The 16013-nt window shown below is 36.7% G+C and overlaps 1 protein-coding gene across 1 annotated transcript in view; it reads left to right on the plus strand.

Moving 5' to 3' along the window:
* The window catches only part of LOC145263225 (cullin-4A-like), a 164940-nt gene that overhangs the window by 108698 nt on the left and 40229 nt on the right, over positions 1-16013 (plus strand). The window contains exons 8-10 of the mRNA XM_080120310.1: positions 1859-1926; positions 13265-13383; positions 13744-13819. Coding sequence (XP_079976436.1) covers positions 1859-1926; positions 13265-13383; positions 13744-13819 — 263 coding nt within the window. The remainder of the gene's footprint in view (positions 1-1858; positions 1927-13264; positions 13384-13743; positions 13820-16013) is intronic.

Raw genomic sequence — 16013 nt, forward strand, 5'->3', positions numbered from 1 at the left:
CCCCAGTAGATGTTACCCCTGATAGTAGCCCCCCTACACCAAAGTGGCAATATGCCTTGTTTGGGGTGAAATTGTAATGAAAAAAAAATGGTTGAAGGTTCAATTCTCAGTGTGGGCGACCAAAAAATATAATTGCAAATTAGGATTTCTATCTAGTCATGGTTGACGGAACAAGAGCATGCTACCTCCATGAAGTAAATAAAGGGTTTCGTTTGAAATTCCGTCCAAATTCCTGAGTTCGACAGAAACGTTCTCAAGTTTGACAAGATACAACTGAAGAAGGTCGCTGGTTATATCGACCAAAACATTGTGAAAATCAAACTTAAGATGAGAACAGTAGTCCGATGAATCTAAATAATATGGACAATTGTTTCTGCTCTGTTGTTAAATGTTAATCATCAAACTTAAACATTAAACAGTTCTCGTAAATGTTATTATGTATAAATGAAAACATGAATTATATTAGCTTTTAGTTAATTATATATATATATATATCTTCTGAATGTGAAAGAATATATAATTATTTCCACAGCCAGACAACATTGCAGCTCACAAGAGCCATGACAGCCAACAAACCAGAAGTCCAAGACTCAAGTTTCACCTTCGTTTGGGCTCATCAGTTAGACACATCCAAATTCGGGATTTGAAACCCACGCCTCTTGCATGCGAGGTGATCACTCTGCCTAATGAGCAAACACACCACACACAAGAATGCCTATTAACTGACACAGATCAAGCAAACCGCGGCAAGATCTGACAGTGGAATAAACCTTGTACTAAAGAAGGAACATGATCATAACCGAAGCCGACGTCTCACAAGTAGGAATTTTACACTCATAAGAACGATGTCATCAGAACACGCTAACCTAGCAAGCAATCAGCAATAGAATGTTCAGAATGTGATTTTCACATGGTTTGCTTGATGTGTGTCAGTTAATAGGCTTTCTTGGGTGACATGTTTGCTCAGTTGGCACAGTACTCACCTCACATGCAAGAGGCTCAGGTTTCAAATCCTAAATTAGGATGTGTCTAACTGATGAGCTCAAATGAGGGCGAAACTTGTCTTGTCAGGACTCTTGTGAGCTGCAACATTGTCTGACTGTGGAAATATTTCCTTACTGAGTTTCTGTCATTATACATATATCTATGTAAATAAAACTGTAGATGTGTGTCTGTGTGTAAATATTTAACTGATAAACTCTTAAACTACTGATCACATAACACTGAAATTAACAAGAAAATCGTAATCGTACACTAAGAATGGTTTCTAATAATTATAATCTTTGCTTGGATGGATGACGTGTACGGACATATATCGGCAAGTTGAAATGCAAACTGTTAATTTTACACCTTGCAGACATATTTTTATTCCTAAATTGAATTTATTTCTTAAAGTCATTTAATATTAAACCTTTCTTAGCTATCTTTCGATAGCTACATTGGTAGGAGATGCAGGTGGAACGCTAAATGTTTTGGTTTCGGTTCTAGCTGATGGCACCCAAGTCTTTTTTATTTATTTTTTTTTTTTTTCAACTTTTGAAATCACTACTATATATGAAGTATAATAGAAAACTTGCTCTCTAATAATGAATATGAAATCTGCATGAATTAAAATATATTCAAGCATATTTTACGACCTGGCAGAGCCGGGCGCTCCCCACTAGTTGATAAATAGATATTATGTTATTTTTTTTTTTTCATTTTTCTTAATAATTGAGCACTCTGGTAGGGTTATCTTCCATTAACTTAAATATTCCAGTCCTTTTTTTTTTTTTTTTTTTTATTTAAATGTTTATCTTGTCTTTCTTTTGATCCATACTTTTGCTATGATTTTATCTTCATTTCTTTTTCCCTTCAGGAAACCCCTAATCACTTGTGTGGAAAAGCAGCTACTGGAACAGCATTTATCGTTGATGTTACAGAAAGGTGAGCTTCGGAAATCTTTTCGTTTGCAATTCATTTGAAAAAATGAAAAAAAAAAATGAATTCATAACTAAGTGAGAATAAGAGAAATTCAGGTGCAATGAGAAAAGTAAAACTTCTCTTCACATATACAAGTTTTTTTTTTGGTTTTTTCATATAACGTAGTTGAATACTCAAATTTAGTCATTAATAGCTTTCTTTCGTCACAAGATTTTAGTTTTAGTTTTTGCATTATTTAAAAAAAAAAAAATTTTATGCGAACATGGACTCTAATTTTCACTAAAAATGTATTTCTATTCAATTTTTTTAAAAGAAAACTGTTTCCTCCTGTGAATGCTTATAAAATCATATCTTTTAATAAAACCGACAGTGATATAAGCAGCAGCAGCAGCCGCAACCATTACAATTAAAACTTTGTAAAATATCCAGCCTGCTATACAGTTGTCACCCTAAAGAAAACAACGCAACAGCTTTATTTTAAAACTTTTATTGAAAAAATCAATTCAAATAACTTGATTATGTAGTAGAGCTGACATCTATTCAATGTAGCCGCCTCCAGCTTCAATCACCGCCTTGATACATGTTCAGAACTGAGACTATGCTTTTTCCCCAAGTGCAGGTGGGATTCAGTGAATACTCGGCGGATGGTGGCAATCAGGCTGGCTTTGTTGTTGTGGGAGATTGTGTTAGTGATGTTCTCAAAGACTGATCAGACGAAGTAATCCAGTGGATTCAGGTCGGGAGGAAGAGTACAAAGTCGTAGCACTTCTGAAGCCAAGCCTGAATCTCTTCGGACTTGTGGGCCAGGGCCAAGCCCTGTTGCCAAACCCAGGGTCGGCCAGCGGCCACCTGATTGCACCTGGGGAACACCTCACTCTTCAGCACATCCAGGTACACTCTGGTGTTGACTTTCAAACCAACTTTGAAGATATGAGGTGGCATGATGTGGCTCTCATTTGAAAGCACACCAAAGACCATAACTGTGACCGGAAACTTTGTCTTCATCACCTTGGGCCTGCCCTTGTTATTCGTGGCAATCCAGCAATGTATTTTGAGGGTGCTGGCAATGGTCCTGTTGTCATAATTTGGATCTGTAGAGAGCATGTGTTGTACAGCAGGGCATCTCTGATCTCGCTCGTTGAACATTGTGTCACTTTGAGGCATGATAGAAGGCTTCTATCTCTCTTGAGATTTGTATACAACTGGCCAACCAGTAGATGATCTACAGCAAAGAAAGAAAACAGGGTTTCATCAAACAGAAATGGAATCATGTCGTCTTTTCTAGGGTGACAATTTTATCGTTTCACCCTGTATATGGTTCATATGATAGATAATCTCGTTGGGTATCTTTAGGTCCAATTTCTGATCTCTGGTTTTGACATCCTCTTTCATTTTTTCTTTTTTTTTTTTTTTCTTTTTTTTTTTTAATAGTGTAACACCAATAATGCAATTTTGTTTTTTGTTAACAGATCCGCTATTTACTTGTGTGTTGAGAATATTGGCTAAACAATTTACAGTATTCATGAGTGGGGGTATACCCCTTTCAACAGTTAATACCAGTAAAAAATAAAGCTTTGTTCTGGAAAAAAATGTATTAACGCCGAAAGCTCAGCTTTAAAAAAAATTTTATTTAGTTAAAACAAGATACAACATTCTTATTGGTTTTGAAATTTTTAAAAATCACAGACAAAAACAATATTTAAAAAATGTAACCATTATTAAAAAAAACTTTAAGAATTTACTTAAATTTTGAAGCATTTCATCTGTTGAGTAAAAAAAAAAAAAAAAAAAAAAAAAATTTTTTTTAATATTGAAAGTTATGACTTTTCAAAAATGAAAACACTCCTGGGTTACGGCAGGTAGGGACAGCTAATTATTAATATTATTATAAAATACTTGTATTCTACATTTTGTGATTTCATTTTATTTTTTTATCGATTCAGGCAAACGTTTTCTTGGTTTTTTTTCTGAAGCATGTTTATTATTCGTATTGTTTTTACACGTTATCACTACTTATGAAAGTATAACAATATGCTTCTAGGTTTTTTTTTTTTTTTTATTTATTTATTTTTTATTCAATTTTCACCCCAAACAAGGCACAGTGCCACTTTGAAGCAAAGGGCTACTATCAGGGACTTAATTAGCGGGGTCATTATGAAGGGAGATGAATAGAAAGATGTTTGTTAACATTACACTTGAACTTCTGCATATCACTGCAGTTGGGAAAGCAGAATCCCGGAAGGAAGTTCCAAAGACCCGCAGTTCTGGGAAAGAAACTATTGGAGTAAAAGGCTTTCTTGCACCTAGGGATCTCTACTGTAAAGGGATGAGACTTAGTAGCTTGTAGGGTTTGTCGGGGGTAGTTACGTCGGGGGGGTACAAGTGTTTGCAGTTCATCAGAGCATTCACCATTAAAGTATTTGTAGAACAGGCAGAGGGATGCAACATCTCATCGATGGGACAGAGGCTGAAGCCTAGATGACAGTTCAGGACCTATCAGGTTGGCAACTCTCTTTTGAACCCTGTCCAGGAGCGAGAGACAAGCAGCAGATGCACCAGCCAAGATGTGACAACAGTACTCCATACATGGGCGAATGGTGGCCTTATAGAGGTATAGGATACTGTCAGGCGTAAGTAGTTTTATAGCACGGTAGAGGGAGCTAACCTTCCTTGCAGCAGCCTTGGCAATGCTCTCAATGTATCTATTCCAGTTCATATTCCCTGTAAACGTTAGGCCGAGGAGTTTAAAAGAAGTACTTTCAGGCAATGTGTTCTTGGCCATTGCTATTGGTGGTAGAGAAGGTTTCTTGTAGTTATTGAAGGAAACAAGCTTAGTCTTAGCAGCATTGAATGTGACCAACCATTTTTGTCCCCATTCCACTACAGATTGGAGGTCATCCTCTAGTGTTTCTCTGGTGCTACAGGATCAGGCTGCCCTGTGGCTTCCTGAGACGAAATGCACCTACATTGACGTTTTTTTGTTTTCTGATCTTTTTTGTAAAACTTAATGATGTTCTGCAAAACCAAAAACAAAAACAACAGCCTATTCCCCCCCCCCTTTTTATTTTATTTTTTCCTACCTTACTCCCGGTCCTGGATATGACCTTAAACTACATCCGATGGTGAGGTCCAGCTTACGGGCTTGGGGAGTGTGGAGCCACCTCTTAATTGCCATTGCTCCCAGGTCCACCCTGACCCGGAGTGGTAGTACCTGTTAGGGTCCCAACTATGGGTTAAATAGAAACAGATTTTAAAAAGGAAAAGAAACAACAAAAAAAGAAAGAAAAAGAAAACAAATATATTCTATTAAATTATCTATTTATTTATTTATTTTTTTGCCCTGTCGGTAGGGCATGAGAACAAACCGACTGTCCCCCTGCAGAGGGTAAAAATCCCTCAATGGGGCAACCAGTTAGCCGTGGGTTGCTACCCGTAAAGTCTTAGGACGTGATCCTGGTGATTGAGCGAACCTAAACCAGGATACATAGAAGTTTAGGCACCGCAACAAATTACTTTGGCCCTTACTTCGATTAGACGGGCGGTCGGAGAGGCCCGATCCGACCAATCGGCCAGTCACGCCAAGCCCCACCATATATTGCCCATTCCAAAAACCCACTACTAATACAACACATCCCCCCTCTCCCACAAATAACCCTACTCCCTAATATATGATGGAAAGCGGTGGCTGAGGGTCAATCGATTAGGTGTGAATATCGATGACGAGGCTGTAAACCCCTCAGGATTGCTACAGATCCCATAGCAATATCAAGAGAGAACAGATAATCATTATGATACCACCAAAGTCGGTTATATCATCATTGTATCCCTGTAGAGGCTGGGCGAATGGGTTTCCCCCCAGGCTCTTCCCAAATAGGACTCCGAGGTGGGTGGGGAACAAAGATGACGAAAAAAGAAAACAAAATATATGGCTTATTCCTCCCAAAAACCACCCAACCACCCAAAGAGAACCCACTCTGATGTCTCTGACATCAGTAGCTCTGACGAAGAGATGATAAAACCAAGGAACTCAACATTCGTAGTAATAGAATCAATGGAGGAAACTCCTTTGAGCAAACTATCACCTTTTAAAATTGAAAAAAATCTTAAAACTCTAAAACCAAAGTCTATTAAAAAACAATTTAACGGCAGCCTACTAATAGAAACCCATAACGAAGAACAAACTAAAGAAATATTGAAACTAAAATTATTTGAAAACATCAAAGTCAAATGCTACAGACATCCAACCCTAAATACCTGCAAAGGAGTAGTGAAAAGCCACGAACTTGCACTTTGTCCCTTGGAGGAAATCCGGACAAATTTACAGAAACAGAATGTGTTAGATGTTCGCAGAGTTCAAATTAAAAAAAACGGTGAGAAAATCGATACCAATACATATATACTAACTTTCGATTCCCTCACCATACCCAAAGAAGTGAAAGTCGGATATATGAAAATAAATGTAGAAATTTATATTCCAAACCCCCTCCAATGCTTCAAGTGCCAGAAGTTTGGACACCATCAAGATCGGTGCACACGATTACCAGTGTGTGGAAGATGTGGAGAAAGTGGCCCACACATCGACTGCAGAAAAGATTTCAAGTGTGCCAACTGCCTGGGAAACCATGGAGCTGGCTCTAGATATTGCGAAATATGGAAAAGAGAAAAAGAAGTGACCAAACTAAAACATATAAAGAATATATCCTACCCAGAGGCCAGGAAAATCATCGAAACTAAAACATATGCAGATGCAACAAAAAAAACTAATCCAATCAACAATCAAAATGGTCATATACATGTAACGGATACAACTGACAAGAAAATTGATGTCCTAAGCAAACTAATAAAGGAAATGAAAGAACTATTAGAAGAAATGAGGAAAATGAATAGTGCAATGTCTGCAACCAATCCAAGGATAATATTAAGTAAAGACACTACTGAACCACAAAAAGAAACAAAACCACAAACCATTTCTACAAAAACAACCGAACAACCATCAAACACATCACAAGCCAGAAAAGAATCAAAAATCCCCCCAGACAAAAAAAAAAAACAAACAAAAACAGGAAAAGAAAGATCCCGATCTATATCTCGAACAGGGACTCCGACAGAAAATAGATTTGAGGGATTGGAGACGATGGAAGTTGAACACAATTCCAAATGATGAACAAAATATTACAATGGAATATCAGAGGGATAAAAGCAAACCAAAATGAACTCACATTATTAATAACAAATATGAGCCCAGCACTTGTCTGTCTACAGGAGACCTTTCTGAAAGAAAATAATACCATCAACATAAAACACTACACATCTTACAACTACATAAATAAAGATACGGACAGAGCTTCTGGAGGCACATCAATACTTGTGAAGAATGAAGTCCCTCAAAGACAAATAAATATAAACACAAACTTGCAAGCAATTGCAGTTTCAGTGACTCTACATAGAACTATAACACTTTGCTCAATATACATCCCTCCAAAAGATACAATCAACGAAACTGAGATAACTCAATTAATAAAACAACTCCCTAAACCCTTTTTTCTACTAGGAGATCTCAACAGTCACAATGTAATATGGGGAAGTAAAGAAACAAATAAAAAAGGAAAAGAAATAGAAAACATAATAAATAAAAATAATCTATGCCTCCTTAATAATCAAAACTACACCTATATGTACCCAGCAACAGGTACTTTCACCGCCATTGACCTTACCTTATGTGATCCTTCCATATATATGGACTATGACTGGAAAGTACACAATAACACCTGTGGGAGTGATCATTTCCCAATCATCCTGGAAAGTCTAAGTACTAGCACTGAACAAAAAACACCCAAATGGAACCTACATAAAGCGGATTGGGAAGACTTCCAGGAACAGTGCAAAAACCAATTAATTATCGAAAAGAATGATGAAGATGACCATTTGAACTACTTCATTAAAACACTGACAAACATAGCAAATAATACCATACCGAAAACAACCAAAACCAACAATCACAACAAACCTTGGTTCACAAAAGAATGCAGAAAAGCCATCAGAGCTCGACGAGCTGCCTTGAGAAAATTCGAAAAGTATCCAACAAGCGAAAATCTGGATTTCTTCAAAAACAACAGAGCAAAAGCCAGACGAATCATAAAGGAATCCAAAAGAACAACCTGGAGAAATTATATATCCAAAATTAATGTGAATACCAAGGCGAAAACAGTTTGGAACATGATGAGGAAAATAGAAGGAAAGTGTAGTAGTACACCAATATCCCACATCTCTAAAGGCAACAAAATATACACCGATCAAAAAGACATTTCCAATAACCTGGCAGATAATTTATCAAAAATTTCATCATGTGACAGACAAACAGAGAAATTCAAAAAGATTAGAGAAAAGGAAGAGAAAAAAAAAATTCTATTTAAATCACAAAATACTGAAAAATATAATCAACCTCTTACCTTGCCTGAATTAAAAGAATCGCTAACCAAATCCCATGACACAGCTACAGGGCCCGATGAAATTCCATATGAAATCCTCAAAAAACTTCCAGAAACCTCAATGAAATACCTACTTGAAATTTTCAATATTATATGGTCCAGTGGAAACGTACCCGAGACCTGGAAAGAGGCCACAATAATACCAATCCCCAAATCTGAAAACTCAAACATCCAATCCCAATCAAGTAACGTCTCAGATCCATTGAATTTCAGGCCAATAGCTCTAACAAGCTGCATTTGTAAGACCATGGAAAGGATTATAAACAAAAGACTAATCTGGTTCCTGGAAACAGAGAATCTTATTACAGAATTTCAAACAGGATTCAGGAAAAACCGAAGTTCAATAGACCACATAGTCAGACTTGAAACCTTCATCAGAGAAGCCTTTGTAAGGAAGGAACATTTAACAGCAGTGTTTTTTGACATGGAAAAAGCCTACGATACTGTGTGGAAGTACGGTGTTACAAGGGATCTGAAGGCGCTTGGACTAAAAGGCAGAATGCCAATTTTTATTGAAAATTTTTTAAAAAATAGACAGTTCAGAATAAAGGTTGGCACAGCTCTCTCGGACTTGAAAGAACAAGAGAATGGAGTACCTCAAGGGAGTATACTGTCAGTGACCCTGTTCAGTATCCGAATTAACAACATTGTAAAAAACCTTAACCCTGGGGTAGATTGCTCCCTATATGTGGATGACTTCCTAATATGCTGTAGATCTAGATATATATATATAATAGAAAGGAAGCTTCAATTGTGCTTAAACAAAGTAATGAGATGGACGGAAGAGAATGGATTTAGATTCTCCAAAAGAAAAACGAAATGCATGCATTTCTGCAAACTAAAGAACATGCATAATGATCCTGTCCTAACTATGGAAGGAATGCCCATACCAGTTACTGACCAGTACAAATTCTTAGGGATTTTATTTGACAAAAAGTTAACATTCATCCCACACATAAACTATCTGAAAAAAAAATGTAACAAAGCTGTAAATCTTTTGAGAGTGGTAGCACATACCGATTGGGGTGCAGACAGGGAAACACTCCTTAAACTTTACAGAGCACTAGTCCGCTCAAAGCTAGACTACGGTTGTTTCATATATGGATCAACTCGAACATCATATATAAAAAGCCTAGACCCTATTCACCATACTGGCCTAAGATTGGCCCTAGGAGCATACAGAACTTCCCCCGTGAACAGTCTATACACGGAAGCACACGAACCCCCACTAGATCTAAGGCGAGAAAAGTTAGCCCTTCAATATTTACTGAAACTGAAGTCTTGCCCAAACAACCCTGCATACCAATGTACCTTCTATCCTAAATATGAAGAACTCTTTAACATGAGAAGAAAAACTATCAAAACGTTCGGGCTCCGAATGAAGGAAAGCATTGAAGAATCGAAAATTCCAATCTCCAGCATTCACAACTTCATACTGCCTAAAACACCCCCATGGACCATGAAACAAGTTGAAATAAAACTCAACCTAAACAAAAAGTCCAAATCTACCACAAACCCTATTGAATACCACGACGAACTTCAACATTTAAAATTACAATATTCAGACTACACCTTTATCTACACAGACGGGTCTAAAAGCAACAATCACACTGGATGTGCAGCAACGTACCATAAAACCACAATGAAGAGAAATCTTCAAAATGAAGCATCTATATTCACTGCAGAGACTATAGCTATCGATCTAGCACTCAACATAATTTCAGAGGAAACCACCAAAAACTTCATTATTCTCACAGATTCTCTATCAGTCCTATTATCTATACAAAATCAAAAACAAGAAAATCCACTAACAACAAAATTAATAGAAAAAATCAATATCCTTTCAACTACTAAAAACATTATTCTTGTCTGGATCTCCAGCCATGTGGGGATCAAAGGCAATGACAGGGCAGATACAACTGCAAAAAGATCTTCTCACCTTCCAACTGACAATTTTAAGATTCCACATACTGATCTTAGACCCCAGATAAAAGCATACATACAGGAAAAATGGCAACTGCGGTGGAGTCAGCAAGAGGGCAACAAATTATACTCAATCAAACCTGAACTTAAGGAACGATGTCCGGACATCAAGAGATCACGCCGAGAAGATGTGATACTGACTCGGCTGCGCATAGGACACACCAACTTTACTCATTCTTATATACTAAATGGAGAATCGGCGCCAGAGTGCATCCCATGCCAGGAGACACTCACAGTAAAACATATCCTAGTTGGGTGTGATGACCTTGCCCCAACTAGAAAATTATATTATACAGAAAGCAATATGGAAGACCTTTTTGAAAAGGTCAACTCAGCAAATATTCTAGCATACCTAAGGAAAGTAAATTTATATAAGAAAATTTAAGGAAATTTAAAGTCACCCAAATATACACATCCATGTATAAATACAACATTTAATTTCTTAGTTCAATTTTATAAAAAAAGGGAGGAAAGGCTGAAAAAGTCATTCCCCCCCCCCTCCCAATAAAAAAAGTTAAAAAAAAAAAAAAGACTCCGGCATTAAATGACCACATAGGTTGATATGCCGTAAAACCAATCAATCAATCAATCAATCAATCAATCTAGTGTTTCTGCCATTTCCTTGGATATGTGCTCATTTGTTTTCCCCTCATATCTGTTATAAAGAGTGGTGTCATCGGCAAACATACCCATCTCCGAAACAATTTTATCAGGGAGGTCATTTATGAATATCAGGAATAATAGAGGTCCAAGGATAGACCCCTGAGGTACTCCCGCATTTATGTCATATTGTTTAGATGTACGACCGTCGAGGACAACTTTGATTTTTCTGTTACTTAAGAAGGATTTAATTACATTATGAATTCTTCCAGTGATTCCATATGATCTAATTTTCCTTAGAAGACCATCGTGCCATACCCTGTCAAAAGCCTTAGATATATCAAGGGCCACCGCTCTACCCTCCCCTATTTTGTCCAATGAACGGTATATACGTTCAGAAACTAGTTAAGATATCTGCTGTTAAACGGGCTTGCCTGAATCCATATTATTTGTCAGTCAGGAGTTTAACAGCTGTTAGGTGCTGGACTAGGGCTTGATTAACTAAGGACTCAAATATTTTGGCGAAAAACGGGAGGAGGCTAATGGGGCGATAATTTAGTGGGTCAGTTCTTTCACCAGAATTCTTGAAGACTGGTACCACAGAGGCGGTTTTCCAGCAGTCGGGAAAGCAAGATTCATTAAGGCATCTAAGTTTGGAGAGAACTGGAGCAACCTTGGCAGAGCATTTTTTTAATAGCACAGCCGGAATGAGATCTGGTCCACATGCTTTTGAGGTGTCTAGGTTTTTTATAATAGCATGTACCTGAGAAGGGGTGATTTTCAAATCGTCTAGTGTGGCGTCTGTTCGCAGAGGAAAATCAGGGAGGGAGTGGTGTGGAGTTTAAGACAAACTGACTGGCAAGCAGATTAGCCTTGTCAGTTGCCGTGCAAGTGACCTGATGATTGTTTAATCGTGGAGGAATAGTTGACTGTCCATTATTTACTACGCTGTTGTAGATTTTCCAAAAATCCCGGGTTCCTAATTTCTGGTTTGTTTTATTTATTTATATATATATATATATATATATATATATATATATATATATAATTAAAGACCTAATAACTTAACATTTCACCCTTTACCAATGTTTCAATCATAGTTATTTGTTTTTGTTTTCTAAGTTTTACATATGAATTACAAAATATCTGATATTTTCCCCAAAACCTTTGGCCTTGATGGAGGTGAGACAAAAACTTGCTGCTATGGTTTCAAATGATCTGAAATAACAGCAAGGGGAGACTTGGTTCCAAATATTTCCTGGTGCTACCAGATCAGGCTGTCTAATGATATTGGTTTCCTGAGACAAAATGCACCTAACATTGATGCTTTTTGTTTTTCTACTTCCTTTTGCAAAACTTTGTTCTGCAAAACAAAAAACAAAAACAACAACCTAACTTTTCCTCTTTTTCCGTCTTCCCATTTCCCCTTTCTCTTTCTGTCTCCTCCTCTTCCTGACTGGTTTCCTAACTTAAAATGTATCAAATATTAATACTGTAAACCTCTTTTCCCTCTACCATTGCAAAACTCATGTTCTGTTGGGCAGGGAACAAAAACGATAAAATCTACTATAAAACAACCAAACCAAACACTAAAAACTAGCGATTGAAGATACAAAGAGCTTGAAGAATAAAAACCTACAAAATAACTGGATTCGGCATTAAATAACCCGAAAAGGGTTGATATGCCATAAAACAAAATAACCAAACCAAATATTTCTCATATGTTATATCTCACCTCTTTGGTTTTCATACATAAAGTAAATTTTGCAGTTTATAAAGATTAGCTGATAATGGAGATATTCATAATCGTACCCTATTTCCAAAAGAAGGGAGCAAGTTTTCGTCTTCCCTCCATCAAGACCAGAGGTTTTGGGGAAATATATATATATATATATATATATATATATATGGATTAAATAAAGTGTTCCATTTGAAATTCTTAAGTTCAACAAGATACACCTGAAGGAGGTCAGAAGTTTTATCGACCAAAACATTGTAAAAATAATACTCAAGATGAAGAACATGGTCTGAATAATCCAAATTATCAATCCTCATTTCAGAAATTCAAGAACAGAATATAAAAATAGTTGTCTCCATTACAACTAAAATTATATTTCTTTTTCAGTATACGTTAAAAAGATGGACAGATAAATAAAAATTATTACTCCAGTGTATCCTGGGCAATACTAAGAAAAGACGGCTTATATTCAATATTCTGATTAATATTTTTATGTTGGCGATAATTTTGACTTGGTCTTCATTGTTTTCAGGGCTTGAACATTTGTTGAATGAAAATAGGATTTCTGATTTAACTCTAATGTATCAACTGTTTTCTCGGGTGAAAGAAGGTCTAAAAGAATTGTGCTATGCATTTGCAACTTATATTAAGGTAAGTCAACGCTCGTCATCTTCTGTTATTAATAAAAATAAACATTTTCACATGGTTTTTTTTTTTTTTTTCCAACATTGATAATTAAACATTTTTTTTTTTTTTACTATCAATCGAATATTTATTGAAATAAAATGAAAGTATATTTCAAATTTTAATATTCGTTCTCTTCTACCTTTTACTCGCACATAAGGCTGATAATACATAGTTTATCCCCCTCCCTTCATTGGTCACTTAATCAGCACCTCTCTCTTTTTATCAGTTTGTTGATTTAGTACGTTTGGTACTTAGCTTATTTAAAGATATTTTTTTTTAATGTAGTTGAAAGTGTTTGTGATGTTTTTTGTGTTTTTCCCACAGGGAACTGGTCGGTTGATAGTAATGAATACAGAGAATGATCCTGAAAAAGATAAAGAATTGGTCCAGACGTTGTTGGGTAAGAAACATTTTTATGTTCTCAGTTAAAGAAAAAGGCTATTTTTTTTATTTATTTTTTTTTTTAATCATCTTCATATAATCTAACATAAAGTCAGATCCAAATAGTGATCTGTCTTGCATATTAATAATTGATTTTTCATTTTCTGTCCCTGCCACTGTTAATGGTATGGATAGGTTTTCATTTTTTTTCCCTAAATAATTATTCCAAAAAAGAAAACTCAGGTAGTAGAAACATTTTACTTTATTCATTGAATTATTATTAACCATTAATGATATTCGTTCATCACTTGCAAAGATGACCGTGATCATGCAATTGTTTTGTGCATTCAAAGATCGTTTGCTAGACCAATTGAAACACAAGTATTTCCTGCACATTGAACACCTGTGGGATGATTTTCTAGCAGAGGTGCTGACTTGTCTTTTTTAATGTCACATTTCCTCTTGCGTTCTTCATTGTCTGCAGATTCAGCAATTGTAGCCCCTTTGTGGCTTGCGACATGTCAGAAACATCTGTCTTGGGTTAGGCTTTCCCACAAGTTATAATACAAGCCAAACTGCTTGAGGTTGGCCTTCAGATTCTCCTTGAACTGTTTTGTCTGTCTTCCTGCAGTTTTTTTCCTTTAAACTGCTCGCCATGAAGGAGCTGGTTTGGGAGCCTTGAAATTGACATGCAACATATATGACCTGAAGAAACCTGACACTGCTACAATATGTATATTGACAGGCGGTTTGACTGAGCTCAAACCTCTGTGTTGGGTAGTTAGTCTTGCTATTTGATTTTCAACAATCTATGGAGGCAGGTCATATGAAAATGGTTCAGTTTTTGGTATGTCTGACACATATGGTCCAAGTTTCACAAGCATGAATGAAGATGGTAAGAATTACAGCTCGGTATACTTAAAGTTTGGTCTGCAGCTGAACTCCTCTACGCTCCCACACAGTGGTTCAAAGGCAGTGCTAGTCTTGGCTATCTTACAGTCACTTTCGTCTACTGTACTGCCCTGGATACCCAAGTAAGAAAACTTGTCCACAGCTATTAAGTTGGTTCCATGAATTGCAATCTGGTACTCAACATCTTTTTCATGGAGCAAGCTGGTATATTACCTCTGCCTTTATGCTAATAGTCAGCTCGAAATTGTTACCTGCCTCAGAAAAACTATCAATATATTGCATGTTTGCCTCTGTGTTGGCAATGAGGACACAATCATCAGCAAACAGAAGGTCTTGCATGATAGTGATCTTAATCCTGCTGACAGCACTAAGTCGTTTTGGGATGAATAATTTTCCGTTTATCCGTTTATAGTTGATGCTTACTCCAGGGGTCTTCTGCATTGAATGCATCAACAAGCGATGCTGAGAACATCATCCTGAAGAGTGTTGGAACAAATACACAGCTTTGTTTAATATCACCATTGACTGAGAATTCATTGGAAGCGTCTCCATCACCTATGACACAAGCCATCATCCCATCATGAAATTGTCTGGCGATGGAAATGAATTTGTCAGGTCATTCAAATTTGGCCATGGTCTTCCATAGACTTGCCTGGTTTAATGTTAAAGGCCTTTTTTAGATCAACAAATGTTGTGTAGGTGCTGTTGTTGTTGATTTTTTTTTTTTTCAAAAGTGTCACCACTTATCAGGGCCCAGAAGCACTTGAGGGTTAAGGAGTGTACAGTAGTTAATGGGACAATATCGTAGTGCCATTCATTTTAATTGGTTTTAGACGCATTAAAATTAGCAAGCCATCACTTTCTCCATTGTACTCTGTGCTCAAAATTAGAGGAGAGAGAATTAGAGAGAACTTTGTCATATACGGCCTTTGAGGCTCTGATCGCATAGATGGTAGTGTCATCAGCATAGATGTCTACAAATAATCTTAGGATGTGATTTGGAAGATCATTGATGTAAATTAGGAAGAGTTGGGCCCAGGACACACCCCTGAGGGACTCCACCATTAATACAGCGAGCTTCTGATTTCTGCCTATCAACCATTGCTTTTATGAACCTATCAGAGAGAAAACATTTCAAGCTATATCATAGCTGGAGATCTTGTGAGTTGACCTTTATGCCATACCCTATCAAAGGCCTTTGATATGTCAAAAGCAATTGCCCTAGAATGGAAGCCTCTGTCGAGATTTGCTAATCCTATGAGATATAACCATTAGCATATCTACTGTTGATCAGCAGAATG

Source organism: Euprymna scolopes, chromosome 38, assembly GCF_053919585.1.
Source record: "Euprymna scolopes isolate OS-2025 chromosome 38, ASM5391958v1, whole genome shotgun sequence".
NCBI classification, from domain to species: domain Eukaryota; kingdom Metazoa; phylum Mollusca; class Cephalopoda; order Sepiida; family Sepiolidae; genus Euprymna; species Euprymna scolopes.